The following is a 20,889-nucleotide window of genomic DNA, read 5'->3' as shown; positions in this document are numbered from 1 at the left end:
TCCGTCCCCTCCCCAAGCGGAGCTGGGGGCGCCGCTCTCGTGAAACCTGCCGAGGTGGCCCCGGCGCGCCGGAACCCCCCATCCATCCCTGGAGCCCCCACCCTCACGCTTCACGCGCACTATCTCCGAAGTACAAAGGGTGACCGGCCCTGCAAACGCAGCTCCAAGACGCGTCCCGGGCCGCCCCCTCCCACCTTCCAGCCCGAGCGCCGCCCCCGGCCCAACCCAGAGAAACGCCAGGGTGAGACGGGGAGGGCCGCTCGCGGACGCGCCGGCCGCCTCGGGTGCCCAGCTTTAGGGTGCGGGCTGTCCCGCCTCTCGCCGGAGCTGGCTCGCGAGCTTGCGTCCCTGGTTGTCTCGGTCCATCTCCAGCTCTACCCTTTTGTGCGTCTGCTCGGGTGGCTGGCGCTGTCCGCTCGGCCCCGGGGGTCTGAGGGTTCCTGGAAACGCGTGGTGCCCGGGCTTCTGTGCTTTGGCCCAGCGAACGTGCCTCCCTGCGGGTACCTGTTCCCTGCTCGCAGACCCGCCCTGCCTGCCACCCGGGGACTGCCCTGCACTAGGAGCGGCTGTGCCCGCCCCTCTGTGGGCACTTTCTCTTGGGCTCTGGGGGCTGAGCTCCCTGGGAGCTGCTGTGGTCCTGGCTGGTGGTCCCATGACCCGGTCCGAGTGTCCCTGGGAGGCGCTGACCCTTTGCAGCAGGCGACCTCTTCAGAGTCCCCCGCGCTGGAGCGTCCCTGCGGCTTGTCCTTGGCTTGGGGTCGGGGGAGGGGGCTTCCTCCCTCGGGCATTCCCGGGACGGCCGTGTCTCTGGAGCTGTGCGCGCCCCTGGGGCTCGCGCCTGCGGGGGCCCTCTGTGCGCCCACCATTCCCGCACCTCACCCACCTCCGCCTATCTGCGGAGCCAACGAAGTTGGCGGCCGGCGGCGGCTGGCGAGCGGCTCAACCCCTCCCCGAGACACGCCAACTTTGCCGGGACGCGCGTGCAGGGGGTGCGAGCGGCCCTTACCCGATCCGGAGGTAGACCATGCCCAGGCTGAGAAAGAAGTGGCCCAGGCAGCGCCGCGCTTTCCGGTTCATAGTCCCCGCTGGCCGCCGGGGCCGCGGGCCGGGCCGGGCTGATCCCGCGGGCCGGCCTTGGCGGGGCAATCCACATAGCCCGCCCTGGAGGCGCGGGCCGAGGCTTCCCGAGGCCGTCTGTCGTCCGCCCGTCCGCGCGCTCGGCGCCGGAGCCTCGCCGGGAGCGCGGGAGCCACCGAGCCCCGGGAAGGAGGGAGGAGCGAGCGCGGCGCGGGGCGACGCCGGGCTGCGCGCGAGCGGCCGGGGCGAATGTGCGAGGCGCGGGGCGTGCGGGGGCGCTGCAGCCGCCCGCCCCCGCCCCTCCCACCGTCCCCCGCCCCCTCCCCGCCCGCCTCCGCGGAGCGCCCGCCCCGCGCCCCCGCGCCCGCGGGACAGGGCCGCCTGCTCCGAGCGCGCTCGCGCTTGCCCCACGCGCTCCCGCGGCGCCCCCTCCCGGCTCCGGGGCGCCCAGCCGGGTGGGGGGCAACGGGAGTCCGCACGAGCCGCCCCTCCGGCGCCAACTCGCCGACTGCGGGGCGAACGAACGCGCAGGGACGGCCCTCCGGTTGGGGGGAATCGGGGCTCGGCCGAGAACCCTCACTCGCGCCCGGGCCTGCCTCCCGGTCCCTCCGAGTGCTCGGAGCTGGGGGGTGGGGGGTCGTGGAGAGCTCACTCCCCTCTCCCCAGCTTCGGGGGAGGGCGCCCCCTTTCGCAGGGCTAGTGGCGGAGGAGGATGACTTGGCTCAGCGGATTCGTCCTCACCCCCGTCCATTCGAGGCGGGGCGGCAGGTGGGTGCCCAGGTGAGACAGCCTCCGCTGGAATCCCGCTCCTGGAGGACAGTCTGGAGGCCTGGACTCCCCGCTCGCAGCCCAGACGCGGGGCGCGCGAGCCGCCCGAGGGCTCCGGGCGCAGCCGGCGGCTCGGCGCGCGCTCGCGGCGACACCTGGCGGGCGGTGCAGGTAGGCCTGGCTCGCTCGCGGGGACAGCGTCCAAGCTGACCAGAGGTCCTGACCCCTTCCCATGATACACAGCCCAGTCCAGTGAGCTAGGGGCTTTGGGACTCAGATTGCAACGAAAGAAATCGAGGCTCAGGGCAGCGAAGGTGTTTTCCCAAAGACACCAGCTTGGAGGAGTGGCCGAGCCAGATTGCAAACAAGGCGTGCGTGACTCTAGTGAACAGCTCCCGGCTCCCCAGGGTTATCACTTCTGAACGGCTTTGCTAAATCACACAAGGTCAATGAAAACCACTATTCTAGCGTCCATTCCCATTGCACAGATGTCTGTGCCACGCCCCAGCGTGGGCGCGGCGGATATTTTAAGGAATAAGTACAATATCCTTCTCTCCGAGCTGGTGGGGGAGGCAGACCCTAAGTAAACAAGTGCATAATTGGAGACGTCAGAGGGGCAGGTGCAGATGATAAGACAGAGTGATGGTGAGAGAGAGCTCTGGGGCTGGAGGGTTGATTTTAGACGTGAGGCCTGAAGGGCAGGGAGGAGAGGGTCCAGCAGTACAGGAAGCAGAAGGCAGGACAGAGGCTCACAGGTGGGCAGGAGCCGCAGGAGGGGATGAGGGCTGTGTTCCAGAGAGAAGGAAGGCCAGCGAGGCTGGAGCAGGGAGATGGGGTGCGGATCCCGTGGAGCTCCATGGGCAGGCGAGCAGCTATCCTCTGCCTGTGTTTCTCCCAGCCCTGAGCAGCCTGCCTCCAGAAGGCCCTCAAATGCGCTCTTTCTTCTCTACACGCACCGTCATTCTTGGACCAAAGACACGCCCAGGTCACAAATATTAAGGGACATTCAGAACCAGGGACTGGTTCACAACCAGGACTTTGGGGCAGGTGGATCAAATAAATAATTCAGCGTCTGCCCTCCAGAGGCAAGTAGTTTGAGGACCAGTTTAATCATCACAGAGGTAGTACGTGCTGCATGCCAGGTGCTGTCATCAAGAACATCAGCATATTAACTCATTTAGTCCTCTCAGGATACTATGAGATCAGTGTTACTCTTCTTGCCAATATGAACGGAATGCTGGAGGGAATGGGGTAGGAGGGCTGCAAAAGGTGAGGCCCAAGAGGAGGTCTAGGGATAAATTCAGGGCACAAGCTCCAGGAGATGGTGAGGGACAGGGAAGCCCGGGGTGCTGCAGTCCATGGGGTTTGAAAGAGTCAGAACGGCTCAGTGACTGCACAACAAGGAAAGTGAATAAGTGTGGGCCTTCTCCGAAACAGAAGCGGGGCTGTGGCAGGCTCCGGTTTGTGCTTCAGGAGGCACATGGCAGCTGTTATAGGACCAGTAGAGGGAGGCAGGATGTGAGGTGGGAGGTTGTTGGGAGAGAGGGCTCAGGTTGGACAAGACTCAAGGAGACCAGTGGATGCAGACAGTCTGAAGGCAGGGAGACGGGGTGAAGAGGCCCCAGGATGGCTTCTGCCCTGAAAGGCAGGGTGGTTGATGAGGACAACACGGAGCCGGGCAGGAGAAGCTGGTCTGAGGCCCACGAACTTGGTTTTGGAGGTACCGAGTTTGATGTGCCTGTAGGTCACTGATCGGACAGGTGAACGTGTGTGCCGGGAGAGAGGGTGTGGGCTTCCGAGGGTGACTGAGGTCTCCGCAGCCAGCAGTCGGTTAAGCCAAGGCAGGGATGGAATACTGCCTTGAGGCAGAGAGGCTGAAAGTGAACGTGTTAGTCTGACTCTTTGCCACCTGGTGGACTGTAGCCTGCCAGGCTCCTCTGTCCATGGGATTCTCCAGGCAGGAATACTGGAGTGGGTTGCCATTCCCTGCTCCAGGGTCCCGACCCAGGGATTGAACTCGGGTCTCCTGCATTGCAGGCAGATTCCTTACCATCTGAGCCACAGGGGAAGCCCCCAAAGAGAGGCTGAGTATGATGGAGAGAACCAGCTAGGGGCGGGAGCAGCAGGAGCGGCTTGGGAGTCACTGAGAGAGCCGGGAAGGAGCAAGGAGCCTGCAGGGCTGGAGCCTGCACGGTCAGACCCTGCCAGGGAGGTGAGGGCATTTGGCATTTAGAGACCCCCCCGTCTTGAGCCGCCTGCAGCTGGCCTGGGGCAGGGCTGGGGCAGGGGGCTTTGGCGCCCCCTGCTGGAGTCAGAGAGCGGCTGCTTGGTTCCCAAGGGCTGCAGTAATGGGTCCTTGCGGGACCAGCTCTTAAGTGTGGGCTCTTAGAGGAGGTCAAAGCCTGGCTCCACGTTTGTCTCTGTGACCCTGGGGCAGGTCCTCGCAGCTCTCCTTGGCACTCCTGTAAACTGGGGGTGGTAACAGGTTCTACCTCCGAGCATCGTGAGGTTTAAGACACGTAAAGTGCTCAGAAGGCGGCCTGGAGCACAGTAAGGGCCGTGGACACATTTGGGATGTTAAATCAATGGGGGTGGCCACAGATGCCACTCGGTGACACCACTGATCAGGAAAGGACATTGTGTGTAAGACAGTCTCTGCCTTCATTTGTGCTTACGAGAAAAATGTCAGCAACACAAACCAGAGGCGAAGCTTTCATCACTAAAGTATTTGGAGGGCGTGGAGATTCCCAAGAGTCAGGCTCCCAGTGACCTGCTGCCTGGGGCAGCCTGTGGTGAAAGTCAGGGCCTTTCCAGCAGGAGGAACGCAGAGCCGTGGGGCATGGGACAGGGCGCTCGTGTGGGAGCCAGAGAGTGACATTCTCCTTGGTCACCACTCTGTGTGGCTCCGAAGAAGTCACTGCATGTCACCTCCTCTGTAAACTGGGGTGAGAATGATAACGCTCCCTCGGGAATTATATGCAATCGTGTGTGTGAGCATTTAGCAGAGCGTCTTGTAGACATCAGGCACTCAGCATGTGATAGCTCTTTGATGCTGATGAAGATGATTTCGGTGATAATATTGTATATTGGGATCCAGCCCTTTAGGACCTTCAGGAATCTTAAAGGTCATCTAGATCAGTGTTTTTCAAACTTCCAGGTGCAACAGAATGACTTGCTTACAGAAAAAAAAAAAAAAAAGGGCCCAGGTCCTCTCCTGGATTTCTTGGTGGAGATGGGCATCGCTTCTCTGCTTATAACCAGCTCCCAAGGTACCAGCCAAGTCTGGCTTCATTGGAGTCCAGGCCTCAAGCAGAGCCCACCCCCCTCTGGACCTGTCTTGGCTGAGTGGTGGCCACTGTGCCCAGAGCTCTCACCAGGAGGCAGCTCACTTCGACTCAGGTAGGGGAAGAGCAGGTCTCCACCCTTTCTGGGCCTTGATGTCTCCAGCTCAGACACGGCTGCCCTATGTCTGCATCTCCCCCAAAGGAACTTCTGCAGACACTTAGTTTTCCAGAGACAAGCTCAAGGGTGCAAGAGTGAGAATTTTTAAATTGTCTTATTTCAGTGCAATAGAACATCCACAGATCTTGGACGATTGGGGATGACAGCTTTCTGACTGAAGGCCACCCTCCGCTGACTGCCCTGCTTGAGTTTATCTCTGTGTTGACTGCCATTGACTATATTTAATCTGTAACTTGCTGACTTTAGAAGAGCCTATACTTAGTTTTATGATAGTATATACTAAACAGTGTAATACAGGCAGACCTCTGAGTTATCGTGGGTTTGGTTTTAGACCACCAGTGATCCAGACAGTAATGCAAATATCTCAATAAAGCAAGTCACAAGAATTTTTTGGTTTCCCAGTGCATATAAAGCTATGTTTATACTGTACTATACGATAGTCCGTTACGTGTGTGATAGCATTATGTCCAAAAAAAGTACACACTTTAAAAATACTCTGTTGCTAAAAAATGCTAACCATCATCTGACCCTTCAGTGAGCTGTGGCCTTTTTGCAACAGTAACGTAATGCCCACCCATCAGAGATCACCTTAACAAACAGAATAATGTTGAAAAAGTTGAAATATTTCGAGAATTACCAGAATGTAGCACAGAGACCCAAAGCGAGCAAATGCCATTGGAAAAATGGGTGTTGATAGATTTACTGAACAGAGGGTTGCCACAAACCTTCAATTTGTAAAAAAATAAAAATAAATCTTTGAACCGCACTACAGCGAGGCATGCCCGTAGCAAACATTGGTCAAGCGGACATTTGGTGGAGGGGAGGAGCGCACAGCCAGCCTTCTCAAGCTCAAGAAACGCTCCCAGATTGTTTCTGAGGACTGCCATGGCTTGTGAGCCCATAGGTGGAGCCTCACATGGGATTTTCCACTGACCTCGGGGTTAAAGGCATTGCAAGGCCATTGCACACTCCAGTGCGTGGGAGGGGATGGGGGGCTTGGAGGTACCGGAATCCCGTTTGTCCCTTCTGGACTCCATCCTTCCCGTCTGTGTGCTGAGCAGTTTGGGCAAGCCTAGCGCATCTTCCAGAGGCTCATATAAGACCTGACGCCTGCTTTGCCATGAGGAGTCTGCAGCCAGTGGTTTTCTCTGTGAGACTTCATGTCCAGGCCAGAGTGCCAGGAACAGGAGGAGCTGGTGGCAACAGATGAAGAAGCCCCGTTCAGAGCCCATTTCTGCCCGCGTGACCTCGAACGAGCGACTAGTCCCCAAGGCTCTGTTTTCTCCTCTTCCTGCCGCAGGCACTCATCCTTCTGCCGTAAGGTCCCTGAGAAGCCCCTTCTGGAAAGCACCTGGAGCTATTCTTACACACATCTGAGTGCTCCAGCCACACGGGCCTCATGGACTGCTGGCAGCTCACGTGGGCTTCTGGTCACCTTGGGAGGAAGGTGCTTATCACAATTCCGCCCCCAAGGTCTTCCTCAGGATAATCTGTCCCTGGTGATTCATCTCATGGGCTGGGTCCTTCCTCTCGGGCCTGAAATATCTCCCTCCCTCTACCATTCCTGGGTCAGGCCTGTGACCCCCACCCCCACCATGTGACTTCCTCCCGGGACTGGCCGTGGGCCCCTGCCCGCCAGCCAGTCCTCCAGTCCCTGGCTGCAGACCCATTTTGGGCCTGACATATCAGGCACGGTTCAGTTGGGGCGGAGGAAACCCACAGCGTGTTGTGCTGGGGAAAAAGTGCATTCCTATGTCCGGCCCCCACCCTGGTCCAGCCGCGCCTCTGCCTTCAGTGGGCTGGGCTTCCGCTGCACATCCTGGCCCAGCCTGGCCCTTTATCACCCGGCTGCCACGTGGTGCCCTACCCCTCAGGCACATACATCTCCAGGGAGGCTTCCGGCCTGGCTGGGGCAGAGGGCTTGGCCAGTGTGGAGGCTTCCCCCCAAGTCTGTGGAAGTGATCTTTTTCTGGAGCCAAGGACAGCTCTTTGGAGAAGGTCAGGAGATGGGCACACACCTCCCAACTCCACAGAGAAAGCGAGTCTACCTCTCCGGATCTTAGCTTCCGCAATTCTAAATAGGAAATACCAGGTCCAGTTGCTGTGAGACTCAAGAAGGTAATACAGGTACACTGATGCCCTGGTTCTACCTCCAGGCAGTAAATCAGCATCTCTAAGGAGTAGGTCCCAGGCATTGTACACAGTGAAGGATGGAAAACATGGTGAATGGCCAAAGCTTTAAAGCAGACCAACGTGGGTTTGAATTCTGGCTGTTATATAATGATGGCGCCTGGAATAGATCCTTAGCCTCTCAGAGCCTCCGCTGACTCGTCCATTACATGGGAAAATAGTACTCACTTCCCAGTGAAGTCATCAAGGACTTCCCTGGTGGCTCAGGCAGTAAAGCGTCTGCCTACAATGCGGGAGACCCAGGTTCGACCCCTGGGGTGGGAAGATCCTCTGAAGAAGGAAATGGCAAACCACTCCAGTACTTTTGCCTGGAAAATCCCATGGACGGAGGAGCATTGTAGGCCACAGTCCATGGGGTCGCAAAGAGTCAGACACAACTGAGTGACTTCACTTTCTTTCCTAGTGCTGGTAGGAGTTAAAGGGAGTGATTGCTACCAGCTGCTGGGCACTTTAGGAAGCACTCAAGTGACCCTGTGTGGATGGACCCTTACCCAGTCACCACTAAACAACCAACAAGTCTGTGCCTGACCCATAGCTGGCACTTCAAACATCTGTGAGTGAATGATGAGGCTGTTGTGACTATAGATTAAAAGGTGATAAAGAAACACAAGTTACCATTGAAGATGAAGCTTCCATCTTTTGACTAAAAAGCTACATTTCCCAGCATCGTCCACAGAACTCTGTTCTGGCCAGGGAGACACGGGTGCAAGTCTCCAGGCTCCTGGTTCCTTGGATTCCCCTTTCTTTGCTGACCTCTGGCCACCATCTTGAGAAGGGTGGCAGACTGGAAAACAAGAAGGATCAGGGGACGTGGTCGAGCTGCCATTCCAGCGCAGGCTGCCCAACTCTGGGCTTTATTCTTTTCCCCCAAGTGAAAGAAACTTGGCATAGATCCCCGGTTGGGAATTTTCGTTTCTACAATAGGAAAGGAGATGCTTTGAGCTTCCTCATTGTCCTACTTTCTGTCCACAGCTCTCAGCCTCCAGGTAAATCTAGGACAAGACCAGCCGCCTGTCTCACTCATTCCTTCCTCAGACCTCTGGGGCTGGGTTAGGGGCACCACAGGGAATCTGCCCAGCTCTGACACTGAGCCTTGGGGCAGAATTAGCCGTATGTCTTGTCCAGCCCCCTCTGGCCTCCCCAGAAGGTTCAAGGAGAGAGAGTGACTCTCCCCTTCCCCAGATGCCAACCTCGTACCAAAAGCTCCTGTCTCCTGGGTAGTCTTTGGAGTCAGGAAAATCTAACTCAGAATCTTGACTCCTCCACTGATCTGCCATAGGCAACGTGTTTTTGAACAAAGCTCAAGGTTCACATTCGTCAGTTGAGGCTGTGCCCACCAAGAGATAAAACTAAACATGGAAGTCAGAGGGGGAAAAGCCAAGGTAACAAGGCTAGAGGTGAGTAATTCTCCCAAATAACTCAGAACTAACACTAAATATCCAAGGGAAGGGAGGTGGCAGAGTAAATGTAATGTTAAAGACCTTGGCATTATGGAAACAATAGCTCAACAGCAGATGTTGGGTGTGGACATGAGCAAACTGTGAGGAACTTACATTTTTAATCCTTCATATTAGGGAAAAGGGCTTCCCTGGTGGCTCAGAGGGTAAAGCGTCTGCCTGCAATGTGGGAGACTTGGGTTCGATCCCTGGGTCGGAAAGATCCCCTGGAGAAGGAAATGGCAACCCATTCCAGTACTTTTACCTGGAAAATGCCATGGATGGAGGAGCCTGGTAGAGTACAGTCAATGGGATCACAAAGAGTTGTACATGACTGAGCAACTTCACTTTCATAGAAGGGAAAAACTGAGCCAAGAGCAAAACACGTAACTTAAAGAGAATCAATGACCCCCAACTTCTCAATGTTCTTCATAATCTTGGGGTGGGGGGGAATCTTGGAGGAAATATCTGTTATGATAGCAAACAATCAAATTAGCAACTGCTTTTATTTATTTTGTTAAATTCAAGCATAATAAGCTTAATATATTTTAAAATTTAGCAAATAGTGGGATCCCCCTTCACAGAATTCTTTCTGATTCCTTTTGCCCTCCCTCCCTTCCATCCAATCTCCCTCCAGTTTTTTCTCCTTCTTGCCTCCTGCCATATATAGGCCTACAATGATATCTGAGATGATGTTGCTAATATTAATCTTGGACATTTGGGGTACTAGAATTTGCTATGATTACCCCTACCCCCACCCCCAATTTCTGCAGCATTTTGCTATCTAGCTTGAATTCTTTAGAAAGGCATTTAGCAATTTTATGAAGAAGATAAAATCATTTCCCCCCAAAATTAACGGCACCTAGTTAGTAGGGTTTGTGAGCACTGAATAAGATGACCAGGGGAACACCTGGCATAGCGTGGCCCCCAGATCCCGGCCCTGTCACACCGTGTCCTGTCCCCCTGCTCCTCTTATGTGGAAGCCCCATTCTTCTCCCTTTGGCCAACTTCTATTCATCCTGCAAAGCCGACTCCAACGTGAAGAATTTCCTGACACCTACGTCCCATTAATCAGATCCTCTACTCTGGACACAGTCCAAGCAGCGACAGCTCAGTGTCCCGGGGTTAATGTTCAGAGGTCGTGGCTACTGGCTTCTACGGTTTTTTTTTCCTTCAGGCCTCCCTTAATTCCCCAACCTTTCAGTATATCCTTTCAAACAATTGTTTTCATTTGAATTCCTAAATCCAGTTTCTGCAGCTTGCAGTTCAAGTACCCACCTGTTGCCCTGCCTCGCCAGCTTTGAGTTCCAGGCGAGGAAAGGTTTGTGGATGAAACTCAGTGGAGGCTATGGACCATCCTTCCCTCAACCCAACCTTCTGAAGGACACGGAATAGGACTGACACCTGTGCGACCTCAGTCTTCCAGGTCCTGGGCAGGGGCGCCCACAGAGTTCTTGCTTGTAAAGGAACTGGTCTTTTACTGAGGACACTGGGCGACTTGCTGAAGACACACAGCTCTGGACGGCCAGGCAGCGGGCCGGGCCTCCGCGCGTGTCTCCGCCCTCAGGGCCCGGGCTCTGGCTGTCCTGCCCCGGCCCTCCCCTGCGTCCACCCTCCGCCCAGCTCACAGAGCAACACGCGCCCCCGGCGCCTCAGCCCCGCCGCGAGCCCCGGGACCACGCGCTCCTCAGCAGCTCCAGTCCGCAGCCGCAGAGACCGGGACTCGGCGGGGAGGGGCCGGCCCCACGGTCCTCCGGTGGCGATGCGGGGGCCTGGACGCGAGCCGAGGCCGCGGCGGCCCGGAACCCAGGGGCTGCCCCGCAGCCCGCGCGGCCTCTGCGGGGTGGGGTACGGCCGGCTCCCTCAGAGCGGCCCGGCCGCTGACGGGGGGGCAGGGGCAGGGGGCTCCTCGGGTGGCCGGAGAAGGCGACGAGGCTGCGGGTGGAGACGGCGGTGCGGGACACAAGCCGAAGGGGGGCCAAACAGGGCCGAGCCGGACCGTAGCGCCCAGCCAGGGAAGCGCGCGGGTCGCGATTGTTCCACGGGTCGATAGCCGCACAGCTGGTGCGCCGAGCGGAGCCGAGCAGGCGGACAGAGCCTGTCGGGCAGAGCCGAGCGGGGCCGAGCGGGGCCGAGAGGGGCTGAGGAGAGCCGAGCGGAGCCGAGGAGAGCCGAGCGGAGCCGAGCAGGTGGACAGAGCCTGTCGGGTAGAGCCGAGCGGGGCCGAGCAGGGCTGAGGAGAGCCGAGCGGAGCCGAGGAGAGCCTAGCGGAGCCGAGCAGGTGGACAGAGCCTGTCGGGTAGAGCCGAGCGGGGCCGAGTGGAGCCGAGCGGAGCCGAGCGGGGTGGATAGAGCCTGTCGGGTAGAGCCGAGCGGGGCCGAGCGGAGCCGAGCGGAGCTGAGGCGAGCCGAGCGGAGCCGAGCGGAGCCGAGCAGAGCCGAGCAGGTGGACAGAGCCTGTCGGGTAGAGCCGAGCGGGGCCGGGCGGGGCCGAGCGGAGCCGAGCGGAGCTGAGGAGAGCCGAGCGGAGCCGAGCGGGGCCGAGCGGAGCCGAGCTAGTTCCCGGGAGCGGAGCGGGTGACCGCAAGGGCGACTGAGTGGGTCCCGCCTAATGGAGGCGGTGGCGGGACTTGTTAGGGGTGAAGCTGCTCTGGCAGTCCTGCGGTCCTTCGCGTGTAGACCTCACCTTTTCAGGCTAAACAGGGGAAGCGGGGCGCTTCGTTCGCCAGGCCCGTGAGTCTTTCCCGGTTTGCGCAGCTCGGGCTGTGGATGGTGGGGGGCCTTGTGCCCTGTCTGCCGGGACTGGGTGTCACCTCCCTGGGCTGGGCCCTCGGGTCCGGTTACCCTGGGAGGGGTTCTGGGGGACAGGTCCCCTGGGGCTGAAATTGCCCGTCGGGCCGTCCGGAGAAGCGCGCCCCCGCCCCGTCGTCGGGTGGATGTGTCCCCGGTCCGGGGCGGGGGTGGCACGGACAGCCGACCCCAGCCGAGCCTGGGCTGCGCCGGCGTTTGGACCTGAGGCGGGAGGCGCTCCCTGGGCTCCGGGCGGTGAGGGAGTCCGGAGTCGGAGGACGGCCTTGGCCCGGGCGAGGGGCGACCTCACTGAGCCCGGTTGTCACCTGTGAGATGCGTGGACACGCCCTCCTGTCGGAACGTTCAGAAAGAGGCTTGGGGGATGCTCGGCGTAAGGACTTCGGCAGAATTATCCTGTGGTCTGTATGTGGTAAGATGTCACCTCTTTTAATTCCTAATAAAAAGTGTTAAGCCAGGGTAGGGTGGGGGGCATAGACACGAACGTATAAGCCAGTAATCCCTGCTTGTGTTCTGGTGGGAGGCAGCTATTCCTGTGATCTGGCCCCAAAACTGAGGCTGAAGCACAGCTTGGACCAGCTGTCCACGTGGCATCTGATCCCTTCTCACAGTCCGTGCCTGTATTCCTAGGATGGTTTGTTCTAAAACACACATGTGATCGTGTCACTTGGGTGCTAAGAGCCCTTCAGTGCCAATGGGATAAAGGCCTGGCTCAGAGCTGGCCCAGCCTGCCTTTCCAGGCGCATCTCCTTTCCCTCCCCGGATTTTCAGGAACGCTTGGCCACATCCCTCTGCTCTTCTTTGCCTTTATTTACCCTCTCTTGTTTAGAATATTTAAAAGTGCTCGGCTCAGTGTTGACACGAGATGGCGCCAGAACTGTGCGCAAGGCTTTCTCTAGCGCCCGCTGAACATGGAAACTGGCTTGGTGGTTGGGCCTTTTGGAAAGCCACTTAAAACTTGTTTCATTAGCAGCTTGTATCTTCTTAGCACACCTCTCAATGAATTTTATGTATCTAATTAATTTTCCAGATATGACCATAAATGGGCTTCCCAGGTGGCGCTAGTGGTAAAGAACCTGCCTGCCAATGCAGAAGACTTAAAAGAGAGGCGGGTTCGATTCCTGGGTCAGGAAGATCCCCTGGAGGAGGAAATGTCAACCCACTCCAGTATTCTTGCTTGGAGAATCCCATGGACAGAGGAGCCTGGAGGGCTACAGTCCGTGAGGTCACAAAGAGTCAGACGCGAATGAATGGACGTAGCGTGCCTGCACCCACAGGCTTGAACACATAATAGTTTATTCTCTCACAGTTCAGCAAAGAAACCTGAAGCTGAAAAGCAGCTGTAGTTGAAGTTAGTTCCTCATGAAGGCTCTGAGGGGTCTGTCCCATGCCTCTTTCCCAGCCTTGCAGATCTCCAGTAACCTTCAACATCCTTTCTTGGTGCTGTTCTTCCTGAATGTGTCTGTGTGTCCTCTTGCTTCTTATAAGGAAACCAGTCAGTGGACTTAGGACCCACCCTGGTCTAGTATGACCTTGTCCTAAATAACTGTATCTTCAAAGACTTCATTTCCAAATAGGATAACCTTCTGAAGTTCTGGATGAATTTTGGAGGTTATGGTTTAACCGATTATAAAACTTCTATATTTGAAGGGGACACCATTCAATCCATTAAACTCTTATGAATGTAGTAAATGTGGGAAATCCTTCAGCTATAGCTCAACTCTTTTTCAGCGGTTGTAAGAACTCTGTTGGGTGCAGACAGTGTAGGAAAGTCTTCAACTCTCAATGATCCTCGTTAGGAATTGGAGAATTCATCCTGGAGAGAAGTCATCTATGCTGCTGCTGCTACTGCTGCTAAGTCGCTTCAGTCGTGTCCGACTCTGTGCGACCCCATAGACGGCAGCCCACCAGGCTCCTCCGTCCCTGGGATTCTCCAGGCAACACTGCAGTGGGTTGCCATTTCCTTCTCCAGTGCATGAAAGTAAAAAGTGAAAGTGAAGTCGCTCAGTTGTCTCCAACCCTCAGCGATCCTGTGGACTGCAGCCTTCCAGGTTCCTCCATCCATGGGATTTTCCAGGCAAGAGTACTGGAGTGGGGTGCCATTGAATGGCGAAAAACTTTTCAAAATAACCTCTCTCTTATTCAATAAGAAAAATTCATAATGTATATAAATCTTCTGAATGTAATCAATATTTATAAGCTTTAAGATGCTTCATTAACCACAGAGACTGCAGACTGGACAGAAATCCCAAGAGTATATTGTCAACAAAACTAGCTGGGAAGTAGAGCTCATTTACCTCAAAGATTTCATACTTATTAATATATTTTTATGTTGATACTAAGGTAAAATTGGAATATAATGTTATATTACTTTCAGGTGTACAACGTAATGATCTGTTATCGGTATATATTGAAAATAAGTTTCGGTAACATCTGTTACCGTACATAGTTACAAATGCTTTGTTTTCTTGTGATAAGGATTTTTAAGATTTACTCTCTTAATGCAAATCAAAACCACAATGAGGTGCCATTTCATGCCAGTCAGAATGGCTGCTATCCAAAAGTCTACAAGCAATAAATGCTGGAGAGGGTGTGGAGAAAAGGGAACCCTCTTACACTGTTGGTGGGAATGCAAACTAGTATAGCCACTATGGAGAAAAGTATGGAGATTTCTTAAAAAATTGGAAATAGAACTGCCATATGACGCAGTAATCCCACTGCTGGGCATGCACACCGAGGAAACCAGAATTAAAAGAGACACACGTACCCCAATGTTCATCGCAGCACTGTTTATAAGAGCCAGGACATGGAAGCAACCTAGATGTCCATCAGCAGACGAATGGATAAGAAACCTGTGGTACATATACACAATGGAATATTACTGGGCCATTAAAAAGAATACATTTGAATCAGTTCTAATGAGGTGGATGAAACTGGAGCCTATTATACAGAGTGAAGTAAACCAGAAAGAAAAACACCAATACAGTATACTAATGCGTATATATGGAATTTAGAAAGATGGTAATGATAACCCTGTATGCAAGACAGCAAAAGAGACACAGATGTATAGAACAGTCTTTTGGACTCTGTGGGAAAGGGCGAGGGTGGGATGATATGGGAGAATGGCATTTCAACATGTAAATTATCCCAGGTGAAATGAATCACCAGTCCAGTTTTGATGCATGAAACAGGGTGCTCGGGGCTGGTGCACTGGGATGACCCAGAGGGAGGTGGGAGGGGGAGTTCAGGATGGGGAACACATGTACACCTGTGGCAGATCCATGTCAATGTACGGCAAAACCAATACAATATTGTAAAGTAAAAGAAATAAAACTGAAAAAAAAACAATTAAAAAGAAAAAAAAAGATTTACTCTCTTAACAGCAGTCAAATTGCAATATAGCATCATTAACTATAGTCACCATGCTCTACATTATATACCCAGGACTGACTTGTTTTATAACTGTAAGTTTATGCCCTTTGACCCCCTTCACCCATTTTGTCCCTGAACCCTCACTTCTAGTTATCACGTCTATTCTCTGTAGAGAGCTGAGGTGTTGGGGGTTTTTTTCTTTCTTTCTTCTTTTTGTTTTTTTTAGATTCCACATAAAGTGAAACTACATAGCATTTGTACAATCCTTCTCTGACTGATTTTACTTAGCACAATGCCATCAATGTCCATCTATGGCACAAAGACAAGATTTCATTCTTATTATGACTGGATAATATTTCATTATATATATCTCATATATATATCACATTTAAAACATCTATTCATCCATAGATGGATACAGGTTTTTTCCCCTTATTTTGGCTATTGTAAATGATGCTGCAGTGGACATAGATGGACAGATATCTTTTCAAATTAGTGTTTTTGTTTTCTTCGAATGAATACCCAGAAGTGGAATTGCTGGATCATATGGTAGTTCTATTTTAATTTTCTGAGGATCCTCCTTAGTGTTTTCCATAATGGCTGAATTTTTTTTACCACTTGAGCCCCCTGGGAAGCCACACTGCCCTTCCTAATGCACTAAATTTATCAGAATGTGTGCACGCCCCTAAGTCCCTTACCATGCACGAACTCATGCATGTGAATAAAAATTAGGTGAGATACCTGTAGGTGGGACAACCAGTCTGGGAAAATCATCTGGAAGTGAAACCTCTTTGTGCATCACTAAATTTCTGTTGTGTACAAACCTAATTATTTTATTAATTTGGAAAATGTGAAACTCATATAAATATTCAAAAGTTGATATTGTTTGATAGTGGTCATGTATGGATGTGAGAGTTGGACTGTGAAGAAGGCTGAGCCCTGAAGAATTGATGCTTTTGAACTGCGTTGTTGGAGAAGACTCTTGAGAGTCCCTTGGACTGCAAGGAGATCCAACCCATCCATTCTGAAGGAGATCAGCCCTGGGATTTCTTTGGAAGGAATGATGCTAAAGCTGAAACTCCAGTACTTTGGCCACCTGGTGTGAAGAGTTGACTCATTGGAAAAGACTCTGATGCTGGGAGGGATTGGGGGCAGGAGAAGAAGGGGACGACAGAGGATGAGATGGCTGGATGGCATCACTGACTCAATGGACGTGAGTCTGAGTGAACTCCGGGAGCTGGTGATGGACAGGGAGGCCTGACATGCTGCGATTCATAGGGTTGCAAGGAGTCGGACATGACTGAGCAACTGAACTGAACTGAACTAATAACAAACTAAAGATAAAAATTTATAAGACCATGAGCCTTCAGGATAAAGTTTATAATTTTTTTCCATATTAAATAATTCAGGTAACAGAGTAAAAATTCCATATATTCGAATGGAATAGGAATATACTAGGATATGGCTCCCCACTCCAGCACTCTCGCCTGGAAAATCCTATGGACAGAGGAGCCTGGGAGGCTGCAGTCCATGGGGTCACTAAGAGTCGAACATGACTGAGCGACTTCACTTTCATTTTTTACTTTCCTGCATTGGAGAAGGAAATGGCAACCCACTCCAGTGTTCTTGCCTGGAGAATCCCAGGGATGAGGCAGCCTGGTGGGCTGCCGTCTCTGCAGTCACACAGAGTCGGATACGACTGAAGTGACTTAGCAGCAGCAGCAGGCTACAACTTCAGTTATATTTTTCAGTTATAACTGGAAGTTATAACTTTCAGTATCTTGCTTCACTTTTAAACAACAAATTTAAAAAGATGTATTTTTATGAGGGTCATGTACCACATATTATCAAACTAGAATTGTTACATATTTTAAGTAACATTATTTTATTTATCACTAAGACTTTTAAAAAAAAATTTCCCCATCAAGCTGTGTCAGTTCAATGATTATAATATCCAGCATGAATCAGAGATGTTGAGATGTGGGTCATAAGTGAGTCGTAGAGCTGTTCATCTACATGGTAATTCGGTAATATTTCCTTACGTATAGAGAGAAAGAGCATTGAATTTGAGCCCTAATTCACAAAATAAAGTCTTTCTCATTTTACCAAAAATCTGAAATAGTGCTGAAATATGAATTGGACCTCTTTCTGTAATTTTGTGCTTTTCATTAAATCCATTTTTGAAGTCTGATCTTCTGATGTAACAAATGTCGGATACTTTCAGCATCTGTGTGGTGAAGGTTTGGCATCCATTGATCATGTTTATCCCTTAAACTTGGTCACATTATCCTGATTCTTTGTATAGTGAATAACTTTAAATTGTATTTAGACATTTTGAAGTTTGTATTGTATTTCAGTCCTGTTCTCTCCCTTTTGAGATGTTTTGCTGTAGAGGCAGTTAGCCTGGTATGGTGCAGCCTATGTGTCCAGGTCCGCTTCTCTGTGTTGGATCCACGAGCTCTTCTTGTGGGTGTAAGCTATGTGTGTTCGGGGTTAGGCTGAGACACATGTAGGCACACACATGGAGTTAGGACCTCTCTGTAGGTCTTCCCCTCTGCAGTTCCCTTCCACACTCTCTGGCCCTCAAAAGCGTCTCTTCTGTATCCTCCGGCCAGGTGGCGGTGGTTCCTATTACTACTGCCAGGCCTATTCGTGGGTGAAAAAAAATCCGTGAGAGAGAAGAAATAGGAACCTTTTTTATTTTTATGTATTTTTAAAGTCTTTTGACCTCTGCTCATGTTTTAATTCCCATACTTCTTTAATGTTTTTTATGCTTATGTTACATATGTGATCGTTACAGGATCTGTATTTTAGAAATAACATAGTTCTTTCCTCTTTAATTTCAACAGATACTTGATTTTTCAGTGTACTGAAAATTTAGTTTTTTCCCCTCACATATAGCTCATCTTCCTCTGGAGAATGTTTTATGATTGAATTGTTATTTGCTTCTTTCTGGCTCTGGAGGACTAACAACTAGAGAATATATATTCTTTATCACATATGTTTGTTAATCTGAAGTCACAATTAACATGAAGGAAATTCATAATTTCGTAATTCTAGAAATTAAATGAAAGGTAAAAAACTGAAGTGAAAATGCAGTGCAAATGCTTCAGTTGGGCTATGGTGAAACCCATTGCTCTTGCTAATTGCAGATAAACTCTCCGGAAAAAGTACAAAAGACAACTCTGAAGATCTCTGAAACGTAAACAAAACTGGGCCAGTTATGGAGGGAGCGTTTTGGAGATGCACACTGCATAAGGGTGTTTCCCATTTCTTTTCTCAGAAACCATGTTGTTCTGACAAAGAGCAAACAGGAGGAGGGGCCTCTGAAAGTCGGAAGGAAACTGTGATTCCTGCTGAGTGAGGATGAGCCTTGAGGACACTGTGCTGAGTGACACGCTGCTGCTGCTGCTGCTAAGGTTCATCAGGCATGTCCGACCCTGTGCAACCCCAGAGACGGCAGCCCACCAGGCTCCCCCGTCCCTGGGATTCTCCAGGCAGGAACACTGGAGCGGGGTGCCGTTTCCTTCTCCAAAGCATGAAAGTGAAAAGTGAAAGTGAAGTCGCTCAGTCGTCTCCGGCTCTTTTCAACCCCGTGGGCTGCAGCCCACCAGTGACATAAGCCAGACACAAAAGGACAAATACTGAATGATCCCACTTACATGAGTACTTAGAATAGTGAGTGTCACAGAGGCAGGAAGTACTGATAGGGTGGTGGGTGCCAGGAGCTGGGGAAGTGGATGGGGAGTTGTGTGTGATGGGGACAGAGCTTCAGTTATTCAAAGTGCAAAGAGTCCTTTAGATGGGCGGTGTGTGCTTGCACAGCAGTGTGCCTAGTGTGTCTGTGCTTAATGCCTCTATACTATACATTTAAATATGGTGAACATGTTACATTTTTTGTTTTGTGTATTTTATCCCAGCTTTTAAAAAGTAAATGCATTGACCCTATGTTTATTTTACCTGACATTAAAAAGAAACTTCTGCTCAGTCTTTCTGTGGCGTCTGTCTCACTCTGTATTAAAGTGTTCCTATCTTAGGACACAGCTAATGTGGACTTCCAAAAATCATTCTCCATCTTTGCGTTTATTTGGATGCTTTCGATGACTTTAACATTTTGGGATCTATCATGTTTTACATGTTTTCTATTTTTCTCCTCTGTTTATTTTTCGCTCCCCTTTGCTTTCTTTTAAATTATTTGAATAATATATGCTTTTAATTTTTATTTTTCTGGCTGCAGCGTGTGCATGTGGCATCTTAGTTCCCTGACCAGGAACCAAACCTCTGCCCCTTGCGTTGAAAGCACAGAGTCTTAACCACTGGATTGCCAGGGCGTCCCAGTTGAAATAATACTCTGTTAACAAGTGACATTTTGGCAATATGTCTTTGAACATTTTTATTTGCTGCAGCCCAGGGTATTACAATATACATATTTAATTTTTCCAATTAGTTTAGAATGAACACAGTAGCACTCCATGTAATTTCTCACAACCTCAGTACCCTGTAGGTTTATCACAGCACCATTGCTGTTACATTTATCACATATAATGAAACTCCTGCTAGTCGATGTTACACATTTTGCTTTAAACTGTTTTGTGTATTTGAATGAAAATCTGAGAAGAGATAAAAGTAATCTTTCCTAGGCACCCAGGTATTCACCATTTCTGGGCTCTCCTTTAATTTCTGAGGTACCGTGTTTCCCTTCAGCATTCCTCCAGGAGCCGACTGGTGGGCAAATCCTCTCAGTTGTACATTGAGAATTAATTCATTTTACTGTTTTTCCTGAAACATATTTTTTCTGGGTATAAAACAGGGTTTTTCGTCTTCTTTTTTTCCCTTGTGGCTCTTAAAAATATCTTCCACTGTCTTTTGATGTCTGTTATTGCTGAGAGAAGTCTATGGTCATTTGAATCATTGTTTCCCAATATGTATCTGTGATTTTTATCTTTAGTTTAATCATGATCTGCCCAGGGATGGTTTTCTTTTAATTTTTCCTGTTTGAAGTTTGCTGAAATACATGTTTGTAATCACATTTGGGTAGTTTTATGACGATCATCTATTTATTTTTTTAAATAGAGTAAGTTATTTGTTATGTTTACTCTTTACATTTTGGAAGTCTTCCAATATCTTTTATTTCGGTTTTATTGAGATATAATTGACACACAGCGCTGTAAAAATTTAAGGTGTACAGCAAATGATTTCAGTTACATACATCATGAAATGATGCCCACAGTAAGTTTAGTGAACATCCATCATTTCATACAGTACAAAGTTAAAGAAATGGAAAAATGTTTCCCTTGTGATGGGAACTCTTCTTACTCTCTTAACAACTTTCCTATGTAACATACAGCAGCATTAACTATATTATCACGTTGTATGTCTCAAGTACTTACCTATCTAATAATTGAAGTTTTATACCTTTTAAGTACCTTCATCCCATTCACACTTCCTCTCCTCCCGCTCACCTCTGGTCACCACAGATCTCCTGTCTTGTTCCGTGAGTTTGTTTGTTCAGTTTTGAAGGACAGTTGGCCTGCAGCACTGTGTTAGTTCCAGATGCACAACCCAGTGATTGATGTTTCCATACATTTCAAGATGATCATCACAGTAATCTAGTTACCATCTGTCAACATACCAAGATATTATGTAATTATGACTACAGTCTCTACACTGTGCATTTCATCCCTATGCCTCATTTATTTTGTGACTGCAAGCTGGTACCTCTTATTTCCCTCACTTAGTTCTCTCTTTCCCCACCTTCCCCTCTGACAAGCACCTC

The 20,889-nt window shown here is 51.0% G+C and overlaps 1 protein-coding gene and 2 long non-coding RNA genes across 3 annotated transcripts in view; 1 reads left to right on the top strand and 2 right to left on the bottom strand.

The window, feature by feature from the left end:
* The window catches only part of WNT7A (Wnt family member 7A), a 65,561-nt gene extending 64,268 nt beyond the window's left edge, over positions 1 to 1,293 (bottom strand). The window contains exon 1 of the mRNA XM_069561086.1: positions 1,007 to 1,293. Coding sequence (XP_069417187.1) covers positions 1,007 to 1,077 — 71 coding nt within the window. The 5' untranslated portion in view covers positions 1,078 to 1,293. The remainder of the gene's footprint in view (positions 1 to 1,006) is intronic.
* Positions 1,294 to 5,977: 4,684 nt separating this feature from the next.
* Positions 5,978 to 10,999, bottom strand: LOC138424588 (uncharacterized). Its single transcript, XR_011250878.1, has 4 exons — positions 10,212 to 10,999; positions 9,199 to 9,401; positions 8,113 to 8,281; positions 5,978 to 6,500 (listed from the first exon to the last, which is right to left on the bottom strand). It is a non-coding gene; the product is annotated as an uncharacterized lncRNA (long non-coding RNA).
* On the top strand, positions 10,946 to 19,103 carry LOC138424587 (uncharacterized). The gene is made up of 2 exons (XR_011250877.1): positions 10,946 to 12,153; positions 18,397 to 19,103. It is a non-coding gene; the product is annotated as an uncharacterized lncRNA (long non-coding RNA).
* Positions 19,104 to 20,889: the final 1,786 nt, after the last annotated feature.

This window comes from Ovis canadensis, chromosome 19, assembly GCF_042477335.2.
Source record: "Ovis canadensis isolate MfBH-ARS-UI-01 breed Bighorn chromosome 19, ARS-UI_OviCan_v2, whole genome shotgun sequence".
NCBI classification, from domain to species: domain Eukaryota; kingdom Metazoa; phylum Chordata; class Mammalia; order Artiodactyla; family Bovidae; genus Ovis; species Ovis canadensis.
The sequence above is the reverse complement of the archived record's forward strand: the minus strand, read 5'-3'. Positions and strand labels throughout refer to the sequence as shown.